The 20727-nt window shown below is 39.6% G+C and overlaps 1 protein-coding gene and 1 long non-coding RNA gene across 2 annotated transcripts; one reads left to right on the forward strand and one right to left on the reverse strand.

The window, feature by feature from the left end:
- Window positions 1-5941: 5941 nt before the first annotated feature.
- sec23b (SEC23 homolog B, coat complex II component) lies at window positions 5942-19905 on the reverse strand. The gene is made up of 19 exons (XM_088342392.1): window positions 19739-19905; window positions 18234-18461; window positions 17084-17141; window positions 16918-17004; window positions 16546-16782; window positions 15439-15521; window positions 15209-15353; window positions 13652-13810; window positions 13440-13555; window positions 10871-10994; window positions 10667-10747; window positions 10505-10594; window positions 10287-10393; window positions 9845-9998; window positions 9673-9750; window positions 8614-8775; window positions 8416-8502; window positions 8128-8349; window positions 5942-6956 (listed from the first exon to the last, which is right to left on the reverse strand). Exons 2-19 carry the CDS (start codon window positions 18452-18454, stop codon window positions 6867-6869), a joined length of 2301 nt encoding a protein of 766 aa, XP_088198518.1. The 5' UTR covers window positions 18455-18461; window positions 19739-19905; the 3' UTR covers window positions 5942-6866.
- LOC148361645 (uncharacterized) lies at window positions 9609-11982 on the forward strand. Its single transcript, XR_015851144.1, has 2 exons — window positions 9609-10063; window positions 10221-11982. It is a non-coding gene; the product is annotated as an uncharacterized LOC148361645 (long non-coding RNA).
- Window positions 19906-20727: the final 822 nt, after the last annotated feature.

Here is a 20727-nt window from a genome sequence, read left to right on the forward strand (position 1 = left end):
AATTAAAAAAAAAAAAAATTCAACCATGGAGTGACACGTTTCTATATTACAACAAAATCTAAGCTTTTCACAGACTTCACTTCATTTTGTATTTCAGTGGCAACCCAACCTCAAAGCTGCTAAGAGTAGAATTTTCCGCTAAACAGATAGCCGTTGAGGATTAGTCTTGATAATCTGCCGTTTCACTGATCCTCGAAATCATACTGTCTGGCTGCTCGCAAATCAGCTTACAGTGACAGTAGATGATGTGTTAGTGCTTTTATGATTACAGTGGCATGCGGACGGACACGACGCAACAAATGAGAGCAAGACAAGCATTTTACGGGACGTGTCGCTGCGGAAAGCTTTTTGAAACATACTTCTGAGGTTCAGATAATCATTTCAGCTTTACCTATGCTTCATGATTGTCATATTTCTGATTGGCTGATCTGTCCCAAAATTCTGGTGATCTATATTCGTCAGGAACTTACTCTGGGAGGTGTGGAACCACCGTTCCGAAACACAGATTAGCACAGTAAACTGGTCTTTTATCCGAGCAGGGTTCGGTGCACAGGAAGTCAGGGAATGAGGCAACCGCATGTAGAACACCAGCGGCAGCTGTCATTATGGGACGCTACGAGGAAGACATCAAAGTAGTGAGTAACCAAAGGGACAGGGTGCAAATAAAGGGAAGAAGACAAGTTCTGAAGGGGGTAAAACGTGGAAATATCTATATAAGTGACCACAGCTGTGAGGAGAAAAATATAACCCGGAAGTAAGTGGCCAAATAAGGTAAGGTCGAGAGAGTTTAGTTTAAAAGAGAGAGAGAGGGGGGAAGGAGAGGAAGAGAGGAAGATAGAGAAAGAGTATGAACATGAAAGTAAGGTCCTGACAAGAGTTTTATACCTTTTAACTGATTGTATTTCTCTCTTCCACATCGATTGGTAAGTACAGATTAGTTACATGCTGTCAGGGGAGGCACGTGTGGCATTGCCTCACCGTTCATCACAGTAATGAAAAATTTAAAAGATATGAAATGATTATATTTATATAGTGTAAAAGTCCTTTCTTATTGAACCAGACAATTTAGGTATTTTATTTTTCAAAATGGCAGAATCTTCACATTATATTGAAAATATTATCAATGCAAGTACATACCTGTCACCTTAGCTAACAGCTCCCCTGATAAACAATTGCAATTTCCCTTATTAAGTACGAATAAACCTAACGAACACAATGCAGCACCGACTTTCCCACAGCAAGACTCACCATGTAGAACAAAGACAAAGATAATTTGGGTAAACATGTTTATTGTATTTACCAAATAAATGCTTCATTAATTATAACATTTACAAGTGCCCCTTAACATCAGGGCACCACTTCCTGTGGTGTGTCTTGGGCAAGTACACCCTGGTGGCGCTGATCCCTCTCCAGGCTGGTTTCTGGGGAAGGGGTTTTTCCCCCACATGAAACAAATACTACTGGTTTCCATGGTTACCTATAGAGGGAGAAGCCACCTGATCTGACTCACATAGAGAACCTCCATCATCCGCCACAATTTTGATGACGATTTCATCTACCAGTGATCGAGACCATCAAGATTAGAGCCGAAATGGTCAAGCCAAAATCAGTCCAACAGAAACAGACTTATTAAAATGTATCTGTAGAAAAAAATGTTCCCCTACAAAAATTGCTGAACGGGATACAAAATTTAAAATGATCAAAAACATAAAATACAGGGAAAACGTATAGGTCGCAGAGTGAGGCACACAACTCTGCTGCCTCATGGCAGGGGGCGATAGTGAGACTAGGGATTCTGATTTTACACAGTATCGGTCTATTTATCGGTCTGTGTCTGTCTGTTACACGAAAAACACACCCAAAAATAAATTTAGCGGTCAAAAGTGAAAACTATGAATCAGACCTCCTTCCAAAGTCATATGTCCTAAGAATCAGATTTACTACCAGTATTTTTTCAACATCTTAAAAAACAAAACAATTAAACAGTAAAATACTATCTAAAAACAAAGCAATATAATCAAATAATTGAAACCAGGATAATTCTGTAATTTTTTTGAGGGGACACCCATCTTTTGGGTTGGTCTAGTGATGTGCAGTCAGGGGAGGCATGTGAGCCACTGCTTCACCTGTCATCATGGAAATATAGAATTAAAACATTAAATGGTCAATTTTATTAAGTGGTAAAGTTTTCATTTAACTTCACACGTTTTGCATTTACTCTTTATAAATATGAACACAATTACTATGTAACCTATTTCTATGCTGTGTGTCTGCAGATGCACAGTGAGGCACGCAATTCTCTTGCCTCAGGGCAGAGAGCGATAGTGAGACATAGGATTCTGGCGCACATCTCAGCCCCAAACAATACAACAATTGATAGTAATAGCAACAAGTCTAACAACAACAAGTCAAGCCATTCAGTAATGTTTGCCTTATTCAATAAACGTTTTTTTTCATAATGGAGAATTTACCTATTGATACCTGTTAATAGTTCTATGCAAATGGAGCAGTGCATAGACTTTAGATATACGTGACAGGTGAGACCCAAAAAAAAACAAAAAACTTTTTTTTCCTGTAATGGAGTTTATACATTGCTTTCCTGCTCCGCCAATCGAATGATTAATAAGATATAGGTTCATATATTTGTAACTGACTGTGCCTCACACGTGACGTCACTGGTATGGATGAATTTCTGACTCTGAGCTCAGTTTTATTCTATATATCAGAAACATAACTAATTTCGTTTTTTAGCCTTTAAAGAATAGAGCTACACTCCTTTTCTCTCTCAGGCAAACACAGAGATGTTAATGCATTGTATTTCCTCTTGTTTACATTATTGTAAATACTTGCTCTCAGGACTTCCCAAAAAGAACATAGCAAGCCTGCAGCTATTGCAGTCACTGCATTCCCATGTGTCTCATGATGGATTCCGATTTTTTTTATTTATTTATGAGTTGTTAAAAGTTTTGAGTTAGTCTTTTATGTCTGACCTGGTTTTACAACATCAACCGCAAGGTTCTCAGCCATTGATCACTGTAAATAGGGGGATGATCTGATGGTGAGGTGGATTCAAGTGTCTTACTTCTTTTACAAATGTTTTTATAAAACAATTTGAGTGACATTTTACTATTAATAAGTTTTTAATAATTACGTGGAGGAAAACTACGATATTGCTGGATTGTCGTGCAACCGAAAACGAGTGCTACACGCACAAGGAGGAATCCCAACAGCGGAAACTTAAAGTGACCAATGAGCACAATTTTTCTTCTGTTTTCCCCCCAGCTTTTCACATGGTTTTTCGTTTTATGGGTTACCTCAGCATCAAGATGGGGTACAATCAGACCGCTTCCTCTAGGTTAGGGTCATGTAAGAATCAACTTTATTATCATTGTGTTGCTACAACGAAAATAGGGTTGCACTCCAGTTGGCAAAGTATAAAATATAATAAATAGAAAAATATAAAAGTATTCACCTCTGATATAAACGTATTCACATCTAAAATAAAAAAATATGCACAACTGGGATACTGTGTTCCAAAACCGGTTTAACCTGTTGATAGCTCTGGGGAAGAAGCTATCCCTCAGTCTGTTTGTTCGGGCCTTCGGCCCAATAATCATCGTTCGAAAAGGTTGCTGGGCTGTGCGGAGTCCTTCAGTATGCATTTAGCTCTGCAGAGGTTCGAGGGTTGGCAATGTCCTCCAGACTGAGAAGAGGGCAACTGATCTTTTAGAACGTTTTTAAAATCCTTCACTTTCCTGCTTGCTGTAGAGCATCTTGCGCGACACACTGTGATGGAGTACGCTAGGATGTTGTCTAATGATGGCGCTGTAGAATTTCACCGGCAGCATTCTCCTTCAGGAAGTGGAGTCACTGCTGGCCGCTGTTCATCATCACCGTGGTGTTGGCCGAACCATCAGAGGTTCTCGGAGATCTGCACACCCAGGAATCGCTGTCCCTGCTGACGTGAAGTGGGGCTGGTTCTGCTCTGCCCTTCCCTTCCTCAAGTCCAGTATTATCTCCTTCATTTTTGAGGTGTTCACTCCGAGGGTGTTCACTGAACACCACACTGTTAGTTTTTTGACCTCACCATTGTAGTCCGACTTATCTTCCCCTGAGATGAGTCCGACCCCGGTTGTGTCACCAGCGAACTTGATGCCATTCAAATATTTTTATTTACATTTTCTCTGTACTGGTGGTACAGAAAATTGAAGGAGAAAGTAAACGTAGGGGTCTTGATTGAAAAAACGATATGCAAGTATGACATTTTCCCTCCTGCACAACACACATTCACATCGTCCATGAAAAAGAGGACCTTAAATTAAAAAATAAAACAAAACAATAAATGAAGCACTATGTATAGTGTATGTATACATAAACATCCAAACATGCACACACTGCACATACATGTATATCAATTATAAAATAAGAAAAACAACCAAAGGGGTAGAGGAGCACCTCAGAACTATTGATCATCTATCTCAAACTGCAAGGTATCTATGTGTGATAGAAAGGGTTGCCAGGTTTTTTGGAAGGTCTGTGGGGAATTCCTAAGATAATTTGAGCTTCTCATTTTCTCAAGCTTAAGGGTCTTGCAATATTTTACTTATCAGTTTGTTGTGTGTTGGAGGGGATGTATGCGTCCATTTAAGGTAGATAAGTCCCCTCGCAAGTAGGTTGGAAAAGGAAATGACAGTGTGTTGGTCTGGATTGACATGTTGCTGACGGGACCCTAAAAAGGGCAATGATGCTATACAAAGGAATGGTGCTGAGTGTGATGGTAGAGAAACAGTGATTTCCTAGCTTAAAGGATTTTGGACGATTTGTTAGGAAGTCCTTTATCCAGTGACACATGGATGTAGAAAAGCACAGCAGCTTTTTCACAAGGATACCTGGGATGATGTTGATAAAGCCAAACCCGATTCCAAGAAGAGCAGCCGCACGTAGCTTCCTCGGTGCTCCGCGTGGCTCAGTGTGGACTGGAGGGCTATGGTGATGATGGCGTCCTCTGCTGACTTATTTGAGGTGTAGCCAAACTAGCGGTAGTCTAGATTAGGTGGCAGGCAGGCATTGTGTTGGGAGACTAGTCTCCCGAAGCACCTGTAATCACTGAGCCTGTCCGCTGCTTTTTGTAAATGGGGATGATTGTAATTTGCGGAGGTTTTGAAGCATGTAGGAATGTTGCCTTGTGCTATGGTCGGGTTAAAGATTTTTGAGAATACTCCAGTCAAGAGTAACTTAGCATGCATTCTATTGGGGCCTGCCGAGGGTTTACTGTGGTTAGGACATGTCTCATCCTATCCTCCTGAAGTGTAATGGTAGTGGAGTTGGTGCTACAGCAGGGGCTCGGCCTGCCTCCAAACTGACAAAGAAGAGGTTAAGTTCCTCTGCCAGCGAGGCTTCAGTCCTGGCAGCCACCTGGTTTATGCTGCTGGAGTTTGTGATGCAGTTTATTACTTGCCACATTTTCCCTGAGTCAATTTCAGTAAAATGTTCGACATATTTCCCTTGTAGGCCAACTTGGCATACCCGATACCTCTATTGAGGGCCGACTTGGCCATGCTGTAAAAGGATTTCTCCCTGTTCCTCGTCTTGAAGACAGTGTTTCAGTTTTATAGGAGGGTTTGAACTCAGAGTTTCAATGATAGTTAATTTATTTTCCATAATTTAAATGAATATTGTTTTTTTTTTTAATTTTGTTTTTACCGCTATAAAGCGTTAAATAACACACAATACCCTTTCAAAACAATAAAGAACTTGCACTATTTTAGTTGATTTGCATCAAATATAGAATGACATTTTAAAATAAAATGAATTATATAAAATCAAGAACCTCCTCACAATATTCCAACTTATTTAAACAGACTTAATCGTGCAAGGAGTATTAGCTACGGTAAACAAACAAACAAACCCAAGAACTGCTATTCTCCATTCAAGAGCTCAATAAGGTTCTGACTAAAGGTTTTATTGTGCTTCATGAGAGGTTTACATCTTTGTGTTCTGAATAAAAATATGCTTACAAATGCAGAATCGGAGAAGTTTCCTGGCAATGACAATCAAACATGCGCAATAACTTACTAGACATGATTAGATACATCAGCTATATTAAATCGTATGCGAAAGTGTCGTGAACAACCCGCCACCACCTATTACAATTCTCTGTCTATACATAACATTTCCTTTACAGTTCATGTACAGTTCATTGAGGACACGCAGCTCAAAAGCAAACAGCTTTATACGGATCAAATTAAGGAAGCAGACACATCCAAAATCTAACAGTCTGATCTTAACTAAATGGGAGTTTGATTACAAAGATGTCTGTGCACCAATTGGCTAAAAAATACCAGATGGTAAGCAGGATGGGCTGAATGGGCTCAGGAAGACAAAGTTCCAAATAAATCCAAACCACAGTGATGAACTTCAATTCCTTGCAACAATAATCTGTTTGGATGGAATTTTCTTGGAAAACGTTCAAGCTGTGCACTTTTCACCCTTAAAATACTTAAGTGCAATCAGTCTGCTCATTTCTATGAGGCACGGTAATATGTACATACATTATAATTTATTTAGGACAATTACTTGGATATTATTTTTAGTTCCAGACCAAACAAAGACACATGTATTCGATTATGTTGCACTTTGTGAGCCCGAAAAGACACAGTGATAGATAGTGAGGACCGACAATACTATTTAAATCACTTTGCTTGTCTATGCTCCTACCAAATATAATAGAGAAATAGTGATTGGGAAAGGTCACAGTGTGCCAAAAATGAAATTTTGAACATGTGGAGGCATACCCTCCTAATGGATGAGGACATCTGAACTGGAATGTGGAGACGGTTAATTGTTTTTTCTTCTTTTTGTCAGGTTTACGCAGAACTGGACACAGCCAGTTTTTTCAAGTGGTCCATGAAGACCTGCAGGCTGACATCATCGGTGAGGATCGGCGCTCCAGTTTCCTGTGATTGCACACAGAAAGATGATGATGAAACGATGTCAAATGACCCTTCGTTCACCACTCATTCAGTATATCCAATCTCATTAAGGACTTTAATCCCCGATTTTTTTTAATGAACTAAATATCACAGATTAGTTTTTGTAAGCCCTTTTGAAATTGTTAAGCCCACTCAATCGGCACGTGAATTCTTTGATTTGCAAAATTGCATTGTGATTATTTTTTATCATCTAAAGCTGATGTCAAAAGGTTGGTCCGTGGGCGAAGTATGGTCCATGATCAAATCTTTAAATGGCCATGTCCTCTCTCATAACATTAATAATATGTGGCCCGCCAGTAATGTTGAGCGCGGTATAAAATAAATGTACACATTTTTTTTTCACAAATTTCACCAGATGATAGCACTAGCCCTTTGGCCACTTTGCCCATGGCTTTCTGTGAGAACTTTCGCCTACCCCGTATCGGAGGGTAAATTTAAAAAAAAAAAAAAAAAAAAAAAGTTGACTGTGAGGGCCGCCGCTTCCAGGACAAGTGGAAATTTGAGAATTTTGCTTATCAAAATCCGAAACAACTTTGTTTGCCTAATTTGCCAAGAGACCGTGGCTGTTTTAAAAGACTAATATCAAGAGGCACTGCAGGACGAATCATGCTGACCACAATAAGCTAACTGGAAACGTACACTGACAAGGAAGCAGCTGGAATCTGTTTCAACGACACAGCAGCACTTTTTCAAAAGACCAAGAGAGTCAAATGAAAGGCTACAAAGGCGGGCTACGAGGTTGCGACGCTGATCGCCAAGCACTGCATACATATCATGGAAGGTGAATTTATTAAAGACTGTTCAAAGAATGCCAGGCTGAATAATCGGCACCCACACGTTCGGTTTACCAAATCTGACCAGCATTCTGAAACGTTTAGACACGTCTGATCCAGGGTATTAGTAGCCAAACGGGACACGAGGAGGGAGAGCAACTTCTGACCATTTCAATTATTATTTACTTGTTAACTTTTCATACAGTTATCTTAGATATTATCTTGTGCAAAAAAAAGTTATTTGAGAATAGTGAAAATGTTGTTTGCGATGTGGTCACACTTTGCGCAAAAAACAACTCCAGCAGACCCCCTGAATAAATTGAGTTTGAGACCCCTGGATTAAATGTTTACAAAAACGTTACCTGTCCCCAGGCGTAGAGGTTGTTGTGAGTCTGTGAAGGGTTGACTTTTGAGAGCAAAAAGCGGGCCTGTGAACCTCCGTGCTCTGTATCGACATAACGTGGCATAGGGAAGCGTGTCTGCAGGATCTCCTGCGCGTCATCCAAAGGCGCCTGTAGTAGCTGCTTGAAGTTTTCATATTCGGCCATTTCCTGGTATCCTGCCTTTCGCCACTGAGCTATGGTCTGGGGAGAACATGTCATTGAAGACGATGTCTTCACTTACCACAAACAACTGACAAAATGTAATACCTCGCCATGGTAGATAACAAGCTGGAAGAAAGTGTCCATTAGCAAGATTCTATCTGGAAGGATACTGCTGCTGTCCAACAGTACAGGCTGGGGGGAGAACAAGCATCAGTTATATTTTGTCATTAATTTATTTTGAGGAATAACATATAATGTACATAGAGCACAACAATTAGAGAGTATAAAATGTGAAAGGCTGACCTCTGGTGGGCCATAAAAGGAGTACGAGTAAAGGATGGGCTGGATCATGATGAGCGACTGCGTCAGGTCCTGCCTGACAAAGTGGTGCCTGTAATAAGATGACTCATCTGGGCTGTTGTTAAATACTTGCAGGAAGGGCGAACGCCGCAGGTGGAACATAAACTGCAAAAGACCAAAACAAAAGACTCATTGTTAAAGCTGCGTGATATATTATTGGCCAAAAATACATTTCACATCACTTTTCATGTAATTGTTTATGACTCAATCATTTTCCAATTATCAAATTAACAAAAGGCCATGTAAATTGCTACAAAAGGAACACTTAAACCATGGCCCAATATTTTTAAGCAAGCGTATGTTAGTACGACAAGGTATATGGGCAAGGTGTTATTTTTTTAGTTACTGTGACGAATAAAAAAAATCAAAACCCATAACTTTGATGTCATAAATTTGTGAAACGTGCCAGTAGGAAGTCAAAATTAAAACTTCACACTTCAAATTGAGATAAAGATCACATGAACTGTCATGTACTCAGTAAACCTGTAGTTTCCAGTGCCCAACAAAAATGGTAAAAATACTAATAAAAAAACAATTATTTTAGACCCAATATTGTTCCCAGTGACCGTTGAAGCTCTCATTCTTTTTTTTAGGATGTATTTCATCAAAATATTTATCAGACGTTGTGGAAAAAAATTAGTTTTTTTAAATGCATATTATCAAATTTAGTACTTCAAAGAAGTGTATTATATATTACTTTTCTTTTATTCTGAGTGTTTCAAAACCAATTTTATGAAATTAATTAACATAGAACTGTAAATATCTTCATGTTTATCATTAAAAGCATACGAGGGAAACAGGATAGGCCTACATGAGCTTTATTCCTAATGAATCGAATGTGAGGCATCGATTAAGAATTTTTTCTTCCTGGCCTGGCTTCTCTGTCAATTATTTTAACCAAATGCGGTTTGTGACTCAAAAAGTATGCCATTTTTATGAATATCATAACATTTTTAAGGAATCACATTAGGTTTTTGCAAGCGTGTGTAAATTGTAACCCACCTGAGGGTAAAGTGAGAGCGATTCTGACAGCTTGAAAGATGCGGGATCATCTTTATTAAACTGACCGAATTTTTGGCACTGTAAAGACAATATATGTGAAAATATGAAGCACATGTTTCAGGGACGTTTCAGATTGTGTCGTGATTTCACAATGGCAATGTGTGTCGCTCACCAGCCGAATGAGCTGCCTGTCGAGCCAGCGCAACACATCAGGCCCCTCCTCAGACTCTGCACGGAAGACACCCAGCCGGGCCATGAGCACCGCGGCTGCTTCTTGATCGAATAAGGACTCGATGTGCTGAATTTGGGACTGTGCGTCAGCCCAGCTAGGGAGGAGGACACCAATTGCAATAAGACATTGCAGGAGCCGCAGAACAAAGAGATGGTGTAGGTGAGGCTGGGCTAATTAACATTCCTTCCAATTAATGTTTTTCAAGAAACCATTATGACTAATTATTATGGTATCGGTTTGATTTTTTTTAAATGGTAATTACTGATGCCATGACGCAAAAGCATATTGCAATTAGGCGTTTTTTTTTTTTTACAAGGAAAGAGCATAACGACCTACATTGAAGAATATTACCACGATGGCTCAGCCAAAAAAGATGACCTACTTCCTGGCAATGGTGGTGACACGAATCCTTCTCTGAGTATTGGAGTGCTGGTACTGGGTGACAAACTGGACTGCTCCTCTGCCACCCTGCGGGACTGGTGCATTGTGCTGGGCACATAAATCACACAAGTCAAATCTGAATGTAATGATTTACTGCACGTATTCAGAAAAAAAAGAAGAAATAACATTCTGAGTCGGAGGCTGACACATTTGTCGTACCTGATTGACCACTTCAAAATAAACACCCAATGTGGTGGACGGACTGAGACTGCACACTTTCCACTGGCTTGTGCCACCGATGCCCATCTCCTGCACATAACATCCAACTGTTCAGAATGACAACAAGCAGGCAATTTACATGGCCAGAAAACAATGCCTTACATTCTCCGATACACAAGAGCCCTTTGAGTTGAGCGAAACGCAAGGTCCTATGGCCCCACAAACCTTCAGTTCCCGTGAAGTCTGCACAAACACAAAGACCCATTTGGATAAACTTTGTGATATACAATCTTAAAAATGGACCCTAAGACCAAAACATCAATATTATGATTCACTTCAACATTGTGAGTGTGATCAACGATTTACCTTGACTTCCATGACGCCTCCAAAGGCCATACGGAAGTCACCGTTGTAGTCCTTGTTGAAAACTCTTTGGAAGGTTTGCTTGAACAACGAAGTATTGAAGGAGTCTCCCATCACTATGTGTCCCCTGAGAAAAGAGCAGAAACAAATCCCATTTTCACTTGTTGCACATGTAGATTAATCATGATAGGACCAGCAATGCAAGCCAATTTGTGAAAAAAAATTATATAGTATTTATGACCCAAAATTCAAATAGAAGGTCTCAAACCCAGGTGCACCACAGGGCTGTCTCCTCAGTTCTCTGTGCCTCACCCTGCTGACACATGACTGCACACCAACCTACAGCTGCAAACACTTTGTGAAGTCTGCGGACGATACAACACTAGCGGGGCTCATCACAATGGGCAATGAGACACTAAAAGAAAGAGGTCGGCTTCTGACCATGTGGTGTAAAGACATTAACCTCTTGTTATTTGTCAGCAAGACCATGGCAGTTATACTCTCTTTCCAGAAAGGCCAAACCTGCTGGCCACTAACCATCGATGGCGCTGCAGTAGAAAAGGTGAGCAGCACCAGATTTTTAGAGGTGCACATCAGTGAAGACCTATCCTGGACCACCAACACCACATCATTAACCAAGAAAGCACAACAGCACCTCTAATACCTACACAAACTCAAGCAAGCGGGGGCTACATCCCCCATCCTGACCGAATTCTATCGAAAAACCATCGAAAGCATCCTTTCCAGCTGCAACGCTGTGTGTGGGGCAGTTGCACGGACTACAACAGGAAGCCTCTGCACTGATTGTATTTATTTTTTAACCTATTTTGTTTGACCTAGTACAGTTTTACCGTTATTTATATCACCGTCACTGTTTGCTGCTGCTTTGAACATTTTATTGTTTGTCGTGTCTTGTATGTCAGTTGTTTTTACTTCAGTATAAGCTGAAAAGACACTTTTATTGTTTTATTTTAAGTCATGACTGTTCTGTGCATTTGCCCTTTACTGTTGTTAGTTGTTTTCTGCACATGGGAAAGTGAGACATTGAATTTGTTTTTTTTGTATGTCAAGGACATTTGAGAAATTGTAAAATAAAATTGGCTTCTAGATTTTCAGATCGTTTCAAAGTATTTGATTCTAGTTTTGGAATTCATGTTTGAAAGCAATTACATTGTTATTAAAATATATATTTCAGCTCATTCGTAAATGCATGTTTAATATTCTCTTCGTTTTTCCATTTTCCTACGGTATTGCTAAGATTGCTAAAATATGGCAAAACTGACAATAGTTTAGTTTATGCAGGGATCAGAATGGAGATTTTCATTTTCAGCTGAAATAGCCAGCGTCCAGGAATAAACCAGTACTAAATACTGCAAGATAAGTTCAAATGCAGTTCAGTCCCTGCAGCTTGTGCGACAATGCGGCCAATTTTTCTAACGGCCGCCAGGGTGCGCCAGAGCAATAAAGGAAAGAGTGAGACAGTCGGATTTTGAATTTGTTTGCTACGCAAGAGAAAAAGTGAAAAAGTCGGAATGCCTTTGGGGTTCAAAAACAGCGGAAATCCGCGGATCCGCGGAAAATTCTGATCCCTGTTTATGTTAAGTAAAAAGTACATGTTGTGGAGATACAGTATACAGTTGTTTATCATTGCTGTATTCTACAATCATATCAGAAATCACACATGAAAAGGCTCATCAAAAATGGGCCCTAAGACCAAAACATTTGGGGCGGCAGTAGCTCAGGAGGTAGAGCGATCGTTTTAGGATTAAGGGATCCCAGTTCGAATTCCGGCTTGTCTGTGTTACATGCCGAAGTGTCCTTGGGTAAGACACTGAACCCCCAATACCCCCAATAAGCAGGTTAGCGCCTTACATGGCTGCACAGATCACGGCCGCTATTGGGAAATGTGAAGCACAATGTAAAGCGCTTTGGGAAGTCATTGACTTGAAAAGCGCTATATAAATGCAGATCATTTCATTTTCATTTCATCAAGTATACGGAATTCGTGTCAAGATCCATGTTGAGCTTTTAAGGATTTTTTTCCTATTTCATCTTAAGTATAAAAAGGTGTTATATAAATAACTGTTGGAAATCTATATTACTGCCGAAAAATAGGAAATGACTTCCTGGACAGTCACTTGCCTAAAGAATTGGGAAAAAAAGTTTTAAATTTCACCATAACGAATAATTTTCGCTATATTGAGTGCAAATTGTAAAGATAATGACCGCCAATTTAAAGCCCTATATAACTAAATTGAATAGTCTTTATTCTGAATGATAACAGTGAAACATTTTGTGCAACAGAATTAGACGTGGCATTCCACGGTTTTAGTTCTGCGCACTTGTTTAGGGTGGTGATGGCCCTTGGAAAAAAATGTCTCCGAGACTGTTTTTCCTTGTTTTAAGTGAATTTTTCAAGGAAGACAATACAAGTTTTAACTACCTACCTAATGTGGCTTAGGCTGCAAATGAATTAAATAATAAAATATAGAATTCCAGTAAGTTTGCTTGATACTGCAAACGTCACACTCAAACAACCCCACGCCCGCAAGTGTGTCTTGTGCTGACGTACCCAGTAAGATTAGATAAACACTTCATTTCCAGCAGCCCAGTCTGATCCAAAGCACAGGCATAGATGTCAATACTGTGGCCGTTTACTGCTGATCGGTTGGCTAAAGCTTCGTAGTACTGCATGTGAAAACATTTAAAGGAAAGAATCAAATACTGTTTTTAATACAAAAAGAGGCATCACTCGAGAACGTTATTTTCCTTGTATATGCTCACCTTTGTGGCCTTCTTCAAATAGCGAGCATTATCCTTCTGAATGTCATGCCAAGAGCGGATGGGGGTTTTCAACTCATCTCCCACCACCATTCCAGGGCCTTGAGTAGGGGGCCCACCGATGAAAAGCATCACGCGAGCACCCGTATTGGGGAATGTGCCCTAAAATATGATTATATTATTAGACGCAAGACTCAAGCATGACAATATACTTAAATAAGATAATATTTAACAGTGAGCATCAGCTCTTAACACAAGTATAAATTACCACAGGCTTTGAAATTAACCAATGGAGGAGTGCTGTTGGAGGAAAATAGTCTAGTTGATGTGAAAGAATGGATGTTTACAGAAAAGTTCTTCAGGAAAGGGGTTTAAGCCAATTCAGCCCCAAAAATACAAACATGTGGAAACATGCATTTGCATACTTAAATCAGGGTTCATCTAAGTGAATAAAAGGTCTAACACTTTTTTTGTCTTGCTGCCTCCCAGGTGCTAGTCTAAGATTCCTCCGGACAGTCTCTATTCACTGACAAAAACGGATTTAATCTTATCAGGCCTCTGAGCTCTGCAAAAGCAGAGTGGTTGGTTAAACTTATATTACATAATGATGCAGATCAGGGGAGAATGACGGTTAAGGGGAAAAGACAGAAGACAAACAGCACTGGCCTTTGAACTAGAGTATTACATGTACTCTTTATGCACAAGATAAAGGTTCTGCAGAACGTAAATGATTGTAAGCAGTAGCAACATGTGGAAGAATCACTACAGGCTAAAGTTCAGTGTACGTGGCCATCTTTTTTAAATTACTGCTAATACAGTAAGCAACAGTGCAGCACGGCGGCACAGTGGTTAGCGCTTGTGCGGCACAGTTCATGTCATGGGAACCTCCTGCGTGGGTTCAAATCCAGCTCCAGACTTCCTGTGCGGAGTTTGTATGTTCTCCCCGTGCTTGCGTGGGTTTCCTCCGGGCACTCCGGTTTCCTCCCACGTTCCAAAAACAAGCATTTTAGGTGAATTGGCCGGTCCAAATTGTCCCTAGGTGTGAATGAGCGAGTGAGTTGTCAGTCCCCGTGTGCCCTGCAATTGGCTGGCAACCGGTTCAGGGTGTCCCCTGCCCACTGCCCGGAGATGGCTGGGATGGGCTCCAGCCCCCCCGCGACCCTAATGAGGATAAGCGGTACGGCTAATGAGATGAGATGAGACAGTAAGCAACACCTAAATAAGCAATTTCCATGTTGCAATTTGATTATAACTATTATCCGTAAGAATAATGGCACATTATAACCTGGTAAATGTTTGTTCTTTTGCTAATTCTTTAACAGACACCAGGTGTCAATATTCCCATAATGTATTTATATAGCAAAATATTTTTCGGAAGATTATGACTAATGTTTGTTTTTTAATACATTTTGCATGCACTGCATTTTTCTTGTCACGCAGAAGAAATCAAATCTTACCCCATTGGCAAAATTTGTATTCTTTTTCAATAAAATTGTCTTTGTATGAAAAGATGTTATTTCGTTGCGCAAAAAAATGCATTTGACATTTAAGATGTTATACCTCCAGAAGACCAACAGCTACAGAGAGGGCCACCCCAGTGGAACGAAGAGGCCTTTTACCCTGAGGAACGGGCCAAGGGTCTCGCTGAAGCTCCCCCAGTAAATCAGTCAGGTTCATATCAACTTTACGCACAGGCTGAAGAAACCTAAAAGAGACAGACATAAGTTGTAATTAAGTTAAACTTAAAGAAAAAAGCATCAAAATGCAGCACAAGGAGTGTTTCTACTTACCTGCAAGATGTTGCAAGGTCTTGATGAGCGGGAGGGCGTCCAGGCTGTCCTGCTGCAGCGGGCTTGGTTAAACCCAACATCTCCTGGAGAAATACAGAAAAAGAAAGAAATGTCTGAAATTTTAGTATTAATGGTAAATACATTTTGTAGTTGCATCAGTCGGTTTAAAGTTCTATTTCTGAGCATGTTACTAATGACTTTCAGGAATTCTGTTAGATGGGGAGGGGTCACCGGTCGTTAAAATAAACCATTTTTAGTTTATTGTCATCTGTTTTTATATCCATGCCAACGGCATTTGGAAGAAGACGTAACAGATAATTGTCTTTCAATTACTTGCGGCGCACCTTTGTAAAAGGTTATCTGATAATTAGAGGCTGCGCCCAACACCAGCACTTGATTAGGAAATGTTCCTACTTTGAAAACTACACTTTTGTGACGAAGGAGTATAGAAATCCCTACTATTCTAAATGCTATTCAGTTAGTTTGCAAAGGGTATCAACCCAAACATCCACCATATTGTATCGCAACCTCCACCTATGTAAGCTTTCTTTTCAAACTCAAAAGTATATTTCAACACTCAAAATCATTTATCTATATTCATAAAATCTTATTTCTAGTTTTTTGGGGTTGCTTTTTTCATATCAAACAGGGACATTTAATAGAAAACGCTGATTTAGTAATGTGTGTAGAAGCATATCATTATACAAGACTACAGTTTGCTTGATATAACAATACCTGCATGGCAATGATCGGTAAAACTATGACAATCATGACGGACCTCAATCACAAACATGGGCTTTTCTAAAACATAGTAGAGATGTAGCAAAATTGTAGCGATTCATTAGTGTGATTATGAATACACCTGGAGATGCTTTAGTGGTTTGCCTTGAAGCCAAATTGATAACAACTAGGGTAGGCTGATCCAGAGCAAGGATTTATGAATAATTTAACAAATGATAACACCTTTGTAACACCTTAACCTTACATAACCGTTAAAAGATGTTCAATTAGACCAAATACAATGCAGAATCACCAAATACAATAATTGAAACGTCTCAGAGATCTTGAAATTAACATTTAAATTCATTACTTTCTTACTTCACCCACCTGTATCTGTTTTGAAGTGAGATCCTTGGTGCCCCTGAAGACATAACTCTTGGAGATGAACTCACAACTAAGCTCATGAACTTGAACCATGCGTCCGAAAGTGATGAGGCCCACCAAAGCATTGGGAGGCAGAAGACTGAGGGACATTTGTAAGGACTCCTTCAAAGCCTGAAGGTCCTCTTCCTCTAAGCACGTGTCAACTACATAGAGGAAGATCAGTGGGGCTGATGGTCCACGCTGCAAACCAGACAAAATTACAGTACATTTAGTGTGCTGTAATGTATGATAACTTACAGAATTTTATTCCTAAAGGACGCATTTAACTATGCCTCGGTCCAGCCGTAGGTCAGAGTACAAACGTACTGTATGTACCTGTACGATGTACTCAATGGTGGAAAACTGGGGCATGAGTTCAGCTGGTTGGTTTGCTTCAGATATTCCTGCATAAGAAGGAGGGAACTGCAAACAAACAAGGGAGTACATAAACAGAACTACTCCAAAGTACGTTTAGAAACGTTATCGGATAATCGGAACTGACTGGGTTTCTCTGGAAGCAGAAGTTGCAGGCCCAGATCTTAGCTCGGAAGTCAACTTGACTGGGAGGGATAAAAAATATATGTTTGCGTTCACAGTAAATAAAAGGGAACAATAAGCGATGCTGTATTGGGGCAATTTGGTCATCGAGTAATTGTGTGACCCATTAGTGAAAACTAAATGTCTTATTTACTGTGCCTCAAAAAGCACACTGGGGCAAAATACACACAAAAACACAATGACCAAGAAAGGTTTGCAATGTACAATCACATCACTTTGCCACATTGTTTAAGTATTATAACATTTTATTGGAAAAGTGTTTTTGGGCAAATATGTTATTTTGTTTTGTTTGTTCATTAGTGGTTGATTATGTTGTTTTTGTGCTGTGCCCAAATAAAGAGCTACACAAACTGCATGTCGATTGCAATTCTTTACAAAAGGTATGAATTGTTGAGTTTGAAATGAATAATGTACATTAAGTTTTACTGTGTAATGGAATTGACTGAGGTAAATATTAATTGAACAATTCAAAATTTAACAAAAAGATGAAAAGAAGAAATAAAAGAGTATGGACACAAGCTCTGAGACAGGTCTAGGTCTTGTTTCAAAGTACCAGTACACTCAAGTAAAGTCAAGTCATGTTTGTATAGCCCTAATCACAACAGGTCTCAAAGACCTTTAGAGACTACAGACTACTCTGACATGCCAGAAAAGACACAGGCGCAAAAAGACTGCTGTCTTCATGTTGAAAAACAGTGTAACATGTCAATATCAGTTTCACAGACAGAATCAAGCAGTTGGCTCTTGGGATCACTAGTAGACTGGCGGTTTCTCAAAGCAAGAGTATAGTGCTGCAGGTAGCGGAATAGGGTTGTCATTTTAAAAGGAGTTGTATTGCACATACTTATGAAAACTTTTTTGTTGAGTCAAATGTGTGTTTCTGAACACTCGAAAACATCAACCCCAGCTATTAGAAATGATGTCAATTTAGCAATCAGCTCATTTAAGTATTATCAAATTCAAAGCAGTGTGTGGTCAGAATCTAGGTTTGGGTCATAATGTTTAAAGTGTTAAAAAAACAATACTTTAGTAAGGTAGTACAGTATTTGAAATCATGAAACAATTAGCATCCACTTTTTGCAAGTGTAACTCACCACAGAGGGTTGAGCACTGCCTTGCAGTTGGTTCGACTGCACAGGACGGGCTCATATTGGACTGGGGGCAAGTCAGGCCTCTCCTTGAGTGGTGTGAAGAGGCACGAGACAGGCACAACCAGCCTGGTTGCTTCTAGCCGGCTGGAGGGCCATAGATTCCAACTGAATCTAACCCCGTCCCTATCCTCATTCTGTTGGATGAATTCCTGGTAGGTAGCCATCAGCAAGCTTCGGAAGAGATAAAACAGATTTCAATATGACTTAGTCACACTAACAGAAAATGTGCTTCTGAGTTCCTATATTCCTAAATCAACCAGAAAAGAGTGTTTGGATTACATTTTAATTTTTGTTGGCTCCACACAGAAACCTGATCAGCAAGTTATGTCGTCTGCGAAACGTTGAAGTAATGTTTTCCACCACAATCTGTGGGTGAATTATTAAGCAATAAACACCTTTAGCAAACGAATATTGTTTATTCTTCTTGTGTTGTAACAGTATCTCCGCGAACACAGTGGTTTTGTAGTTGAAATGTGGTGAGTGTGTGGGGAGGAATTAAGTTCTCAGTGAACTAAAAAATAAAATATGTATGAAATCTATTCATTTTCTTTTACATGTGGGTGAATAAAATAACATTATTTAGATTCATATAAAAATGCGTCTAAAATATCTTTAATCCTGATTATTTCACCGTGTTGAACCACGCGAAATAAAATTGATTACGTTGATTACATTGAGGGCAGCACGGCGTCGCAGTGGTTAGTGCGTGTGCGGCGCAATTCTGAGGTCATGAGATCAAACCTCCTGTGTGGAGTTTGCATATTCTCCCCGTGCTTGGGTGGGTTTCCTCCCACATTCCAAAAACATGCATTTCAGTTTAATTGGCCGGTCCGAATTGTCACAAGGTGTGAATGAGCGAATGAGTTGTATGTCCCTGTGTGCCCTGGCAACCAGTTCAGGGTGTCCCCTGACCACTGCTTGAAGATAGCTGGGATAGGCTCCAGCAACCCCGTGACCCTACTGAGGATAAGTGGTGCAGATAATGGATGGATGATTACATTGTAAGAATCAGTGCAAATTAAATGTCTATGCGTGTTGCATAATGTTTTTGATATTTCGCAGTATCGGTGTGGCAAGAAAATGATGGAAAAAAAGTGTTTGTAATCCAGTCCTGCTTACATTAATCTTAAAGTAATACAGTGTTGTAGTTCAATTGAGAAGTAATGTTCTGTCTACACGATACGAGGTTCATTCACTATTAACGACCGATGCCATTACATAAACCCAAAGCTTTATTGTACGTTTTGAATACAACTTGGTAACACGAATACAAAAACAGCATCGGAAAAAATGTATGCAATTGTTTTTTTTTTTCTAATAAAACACGGAAACTATCATTTAGTACACAGCACGGTGTGAATGCTATAGCTAACCAGAGAGTAGCATTTTAGACAATCGCTCGAATTCACTTTACGTTGACTCTTCAATGAAAACACAAACATTCTTACCTGAAATATCAATGTCAGGGTCCGTAATAATATTTTGTGTATTCTGTTAAAACAAAAAATACATTTAGAAAAAAAAGACAGTGGGACAAGCAACAGGAGAGAACAGCGACAACCAGTGTTCGCTCCACCAGCCGGCTTGTCCTCGCAGTTAAGTGACGTGTTACTCCAAAGATTGGGGATTCTGATTGGCTGTGATAACAGTGACGCACACAGAAAAGGCGTGAACAGGAAGTTGGGTAAAGTCGACGTGACAGTGCTTTCGAGTTCTACTTTTCAGTCGGAATTTGTAGTGTTTGATTTGTCAGCGATATCTGAGTTTAATCTCATGTTACATTGAGAAAACATTTTCAATGAATGTTAGTTGAAATAAACAAGATCAAACGTCCCCTGTCATCTACAATAGTCATTGTTAGTTCGTGGTATTTTTGGCAACAGTACAAAGACAACATCAACCGATAATTAACAAAAGGAAACCACAAAATGTTTGAACTTAACCGCCTGTACAACACGATGATGTAACACATAATCACTCGCCCAAAGGGAGTAGGCTGTAGCAGAACATTTTAAGTGCCTACCCCATTTCTAGGTATTCTAAGTTGTAGGTCAGACATTCAAATTAAAATGAGAAAACAAAACTCCACCCAACGAAAACAAAATAGAAAGACATTTTAGGCCAGTAACTATACCGCTAGCAACACCTAAAACATCTCGCATTTACAGAAACCTTTGAGAGATTAATTTTCCTTAGCATGCAAATAAAACTAGTACTGTATATTATTATGTAAATTAATATATATTAGGGACATTTTAAGGTCATCATCTAAATCATTACATAAATGAATACCTTTATCAGGTGGCACAATGGCTTTTAAATATTCAGTGAGCATATTGGACCTTGAAATCATAAATTCCCCTTGGATCCGTGAAAGTCAAATGAATAGAGGGACAAATATAAAAAATGCCTACACAGCCAGAGGACGCATTTAGAC

The sequence above is a fragment of the Urocampus carinirostris genome, chromosome 8 (genome assembly GCF_059441175.1).
Source record: "Urocampus carinirostris isolate Australia breed hairy pipefish chromosome 8, RoL_Ucar_1.0, whole genome shotgun sequence".
In the NCBI taxonomy this organism is placed as follows: domain Eukaryota; kingdom Metazoa; phylum Chordata; class Actinopteri; order Syngnathiformes; family Syngnathidae; genus Urocampus; species Urocampus carinirostris.

Excerpts from the sequence above, each read along its gene's own strand:
- sec23b (XM_088342392.1), bottom strand. The coding sequence starts at position 18,454 with ATGGCTACCTACCAGGAATTCATCCAACAGAATGAGGATAGGGACGGG. Across the intron at positions 17,142-18,233 it reads GCAGTGCTCAACCCTCTGTG|TCAAGTTGACTTCCGAGCTA; the intron begins GTGAGTTACACT and ends TATCCCTCCCAG. Across the intron at positions 10,995-13,439 it reads TGTTTATCTAATCTTACTGG|GGGACACATAGTGATGGGAG; the intron begins GTACGTCAGCAC and ends CTCTTTTCTCAG.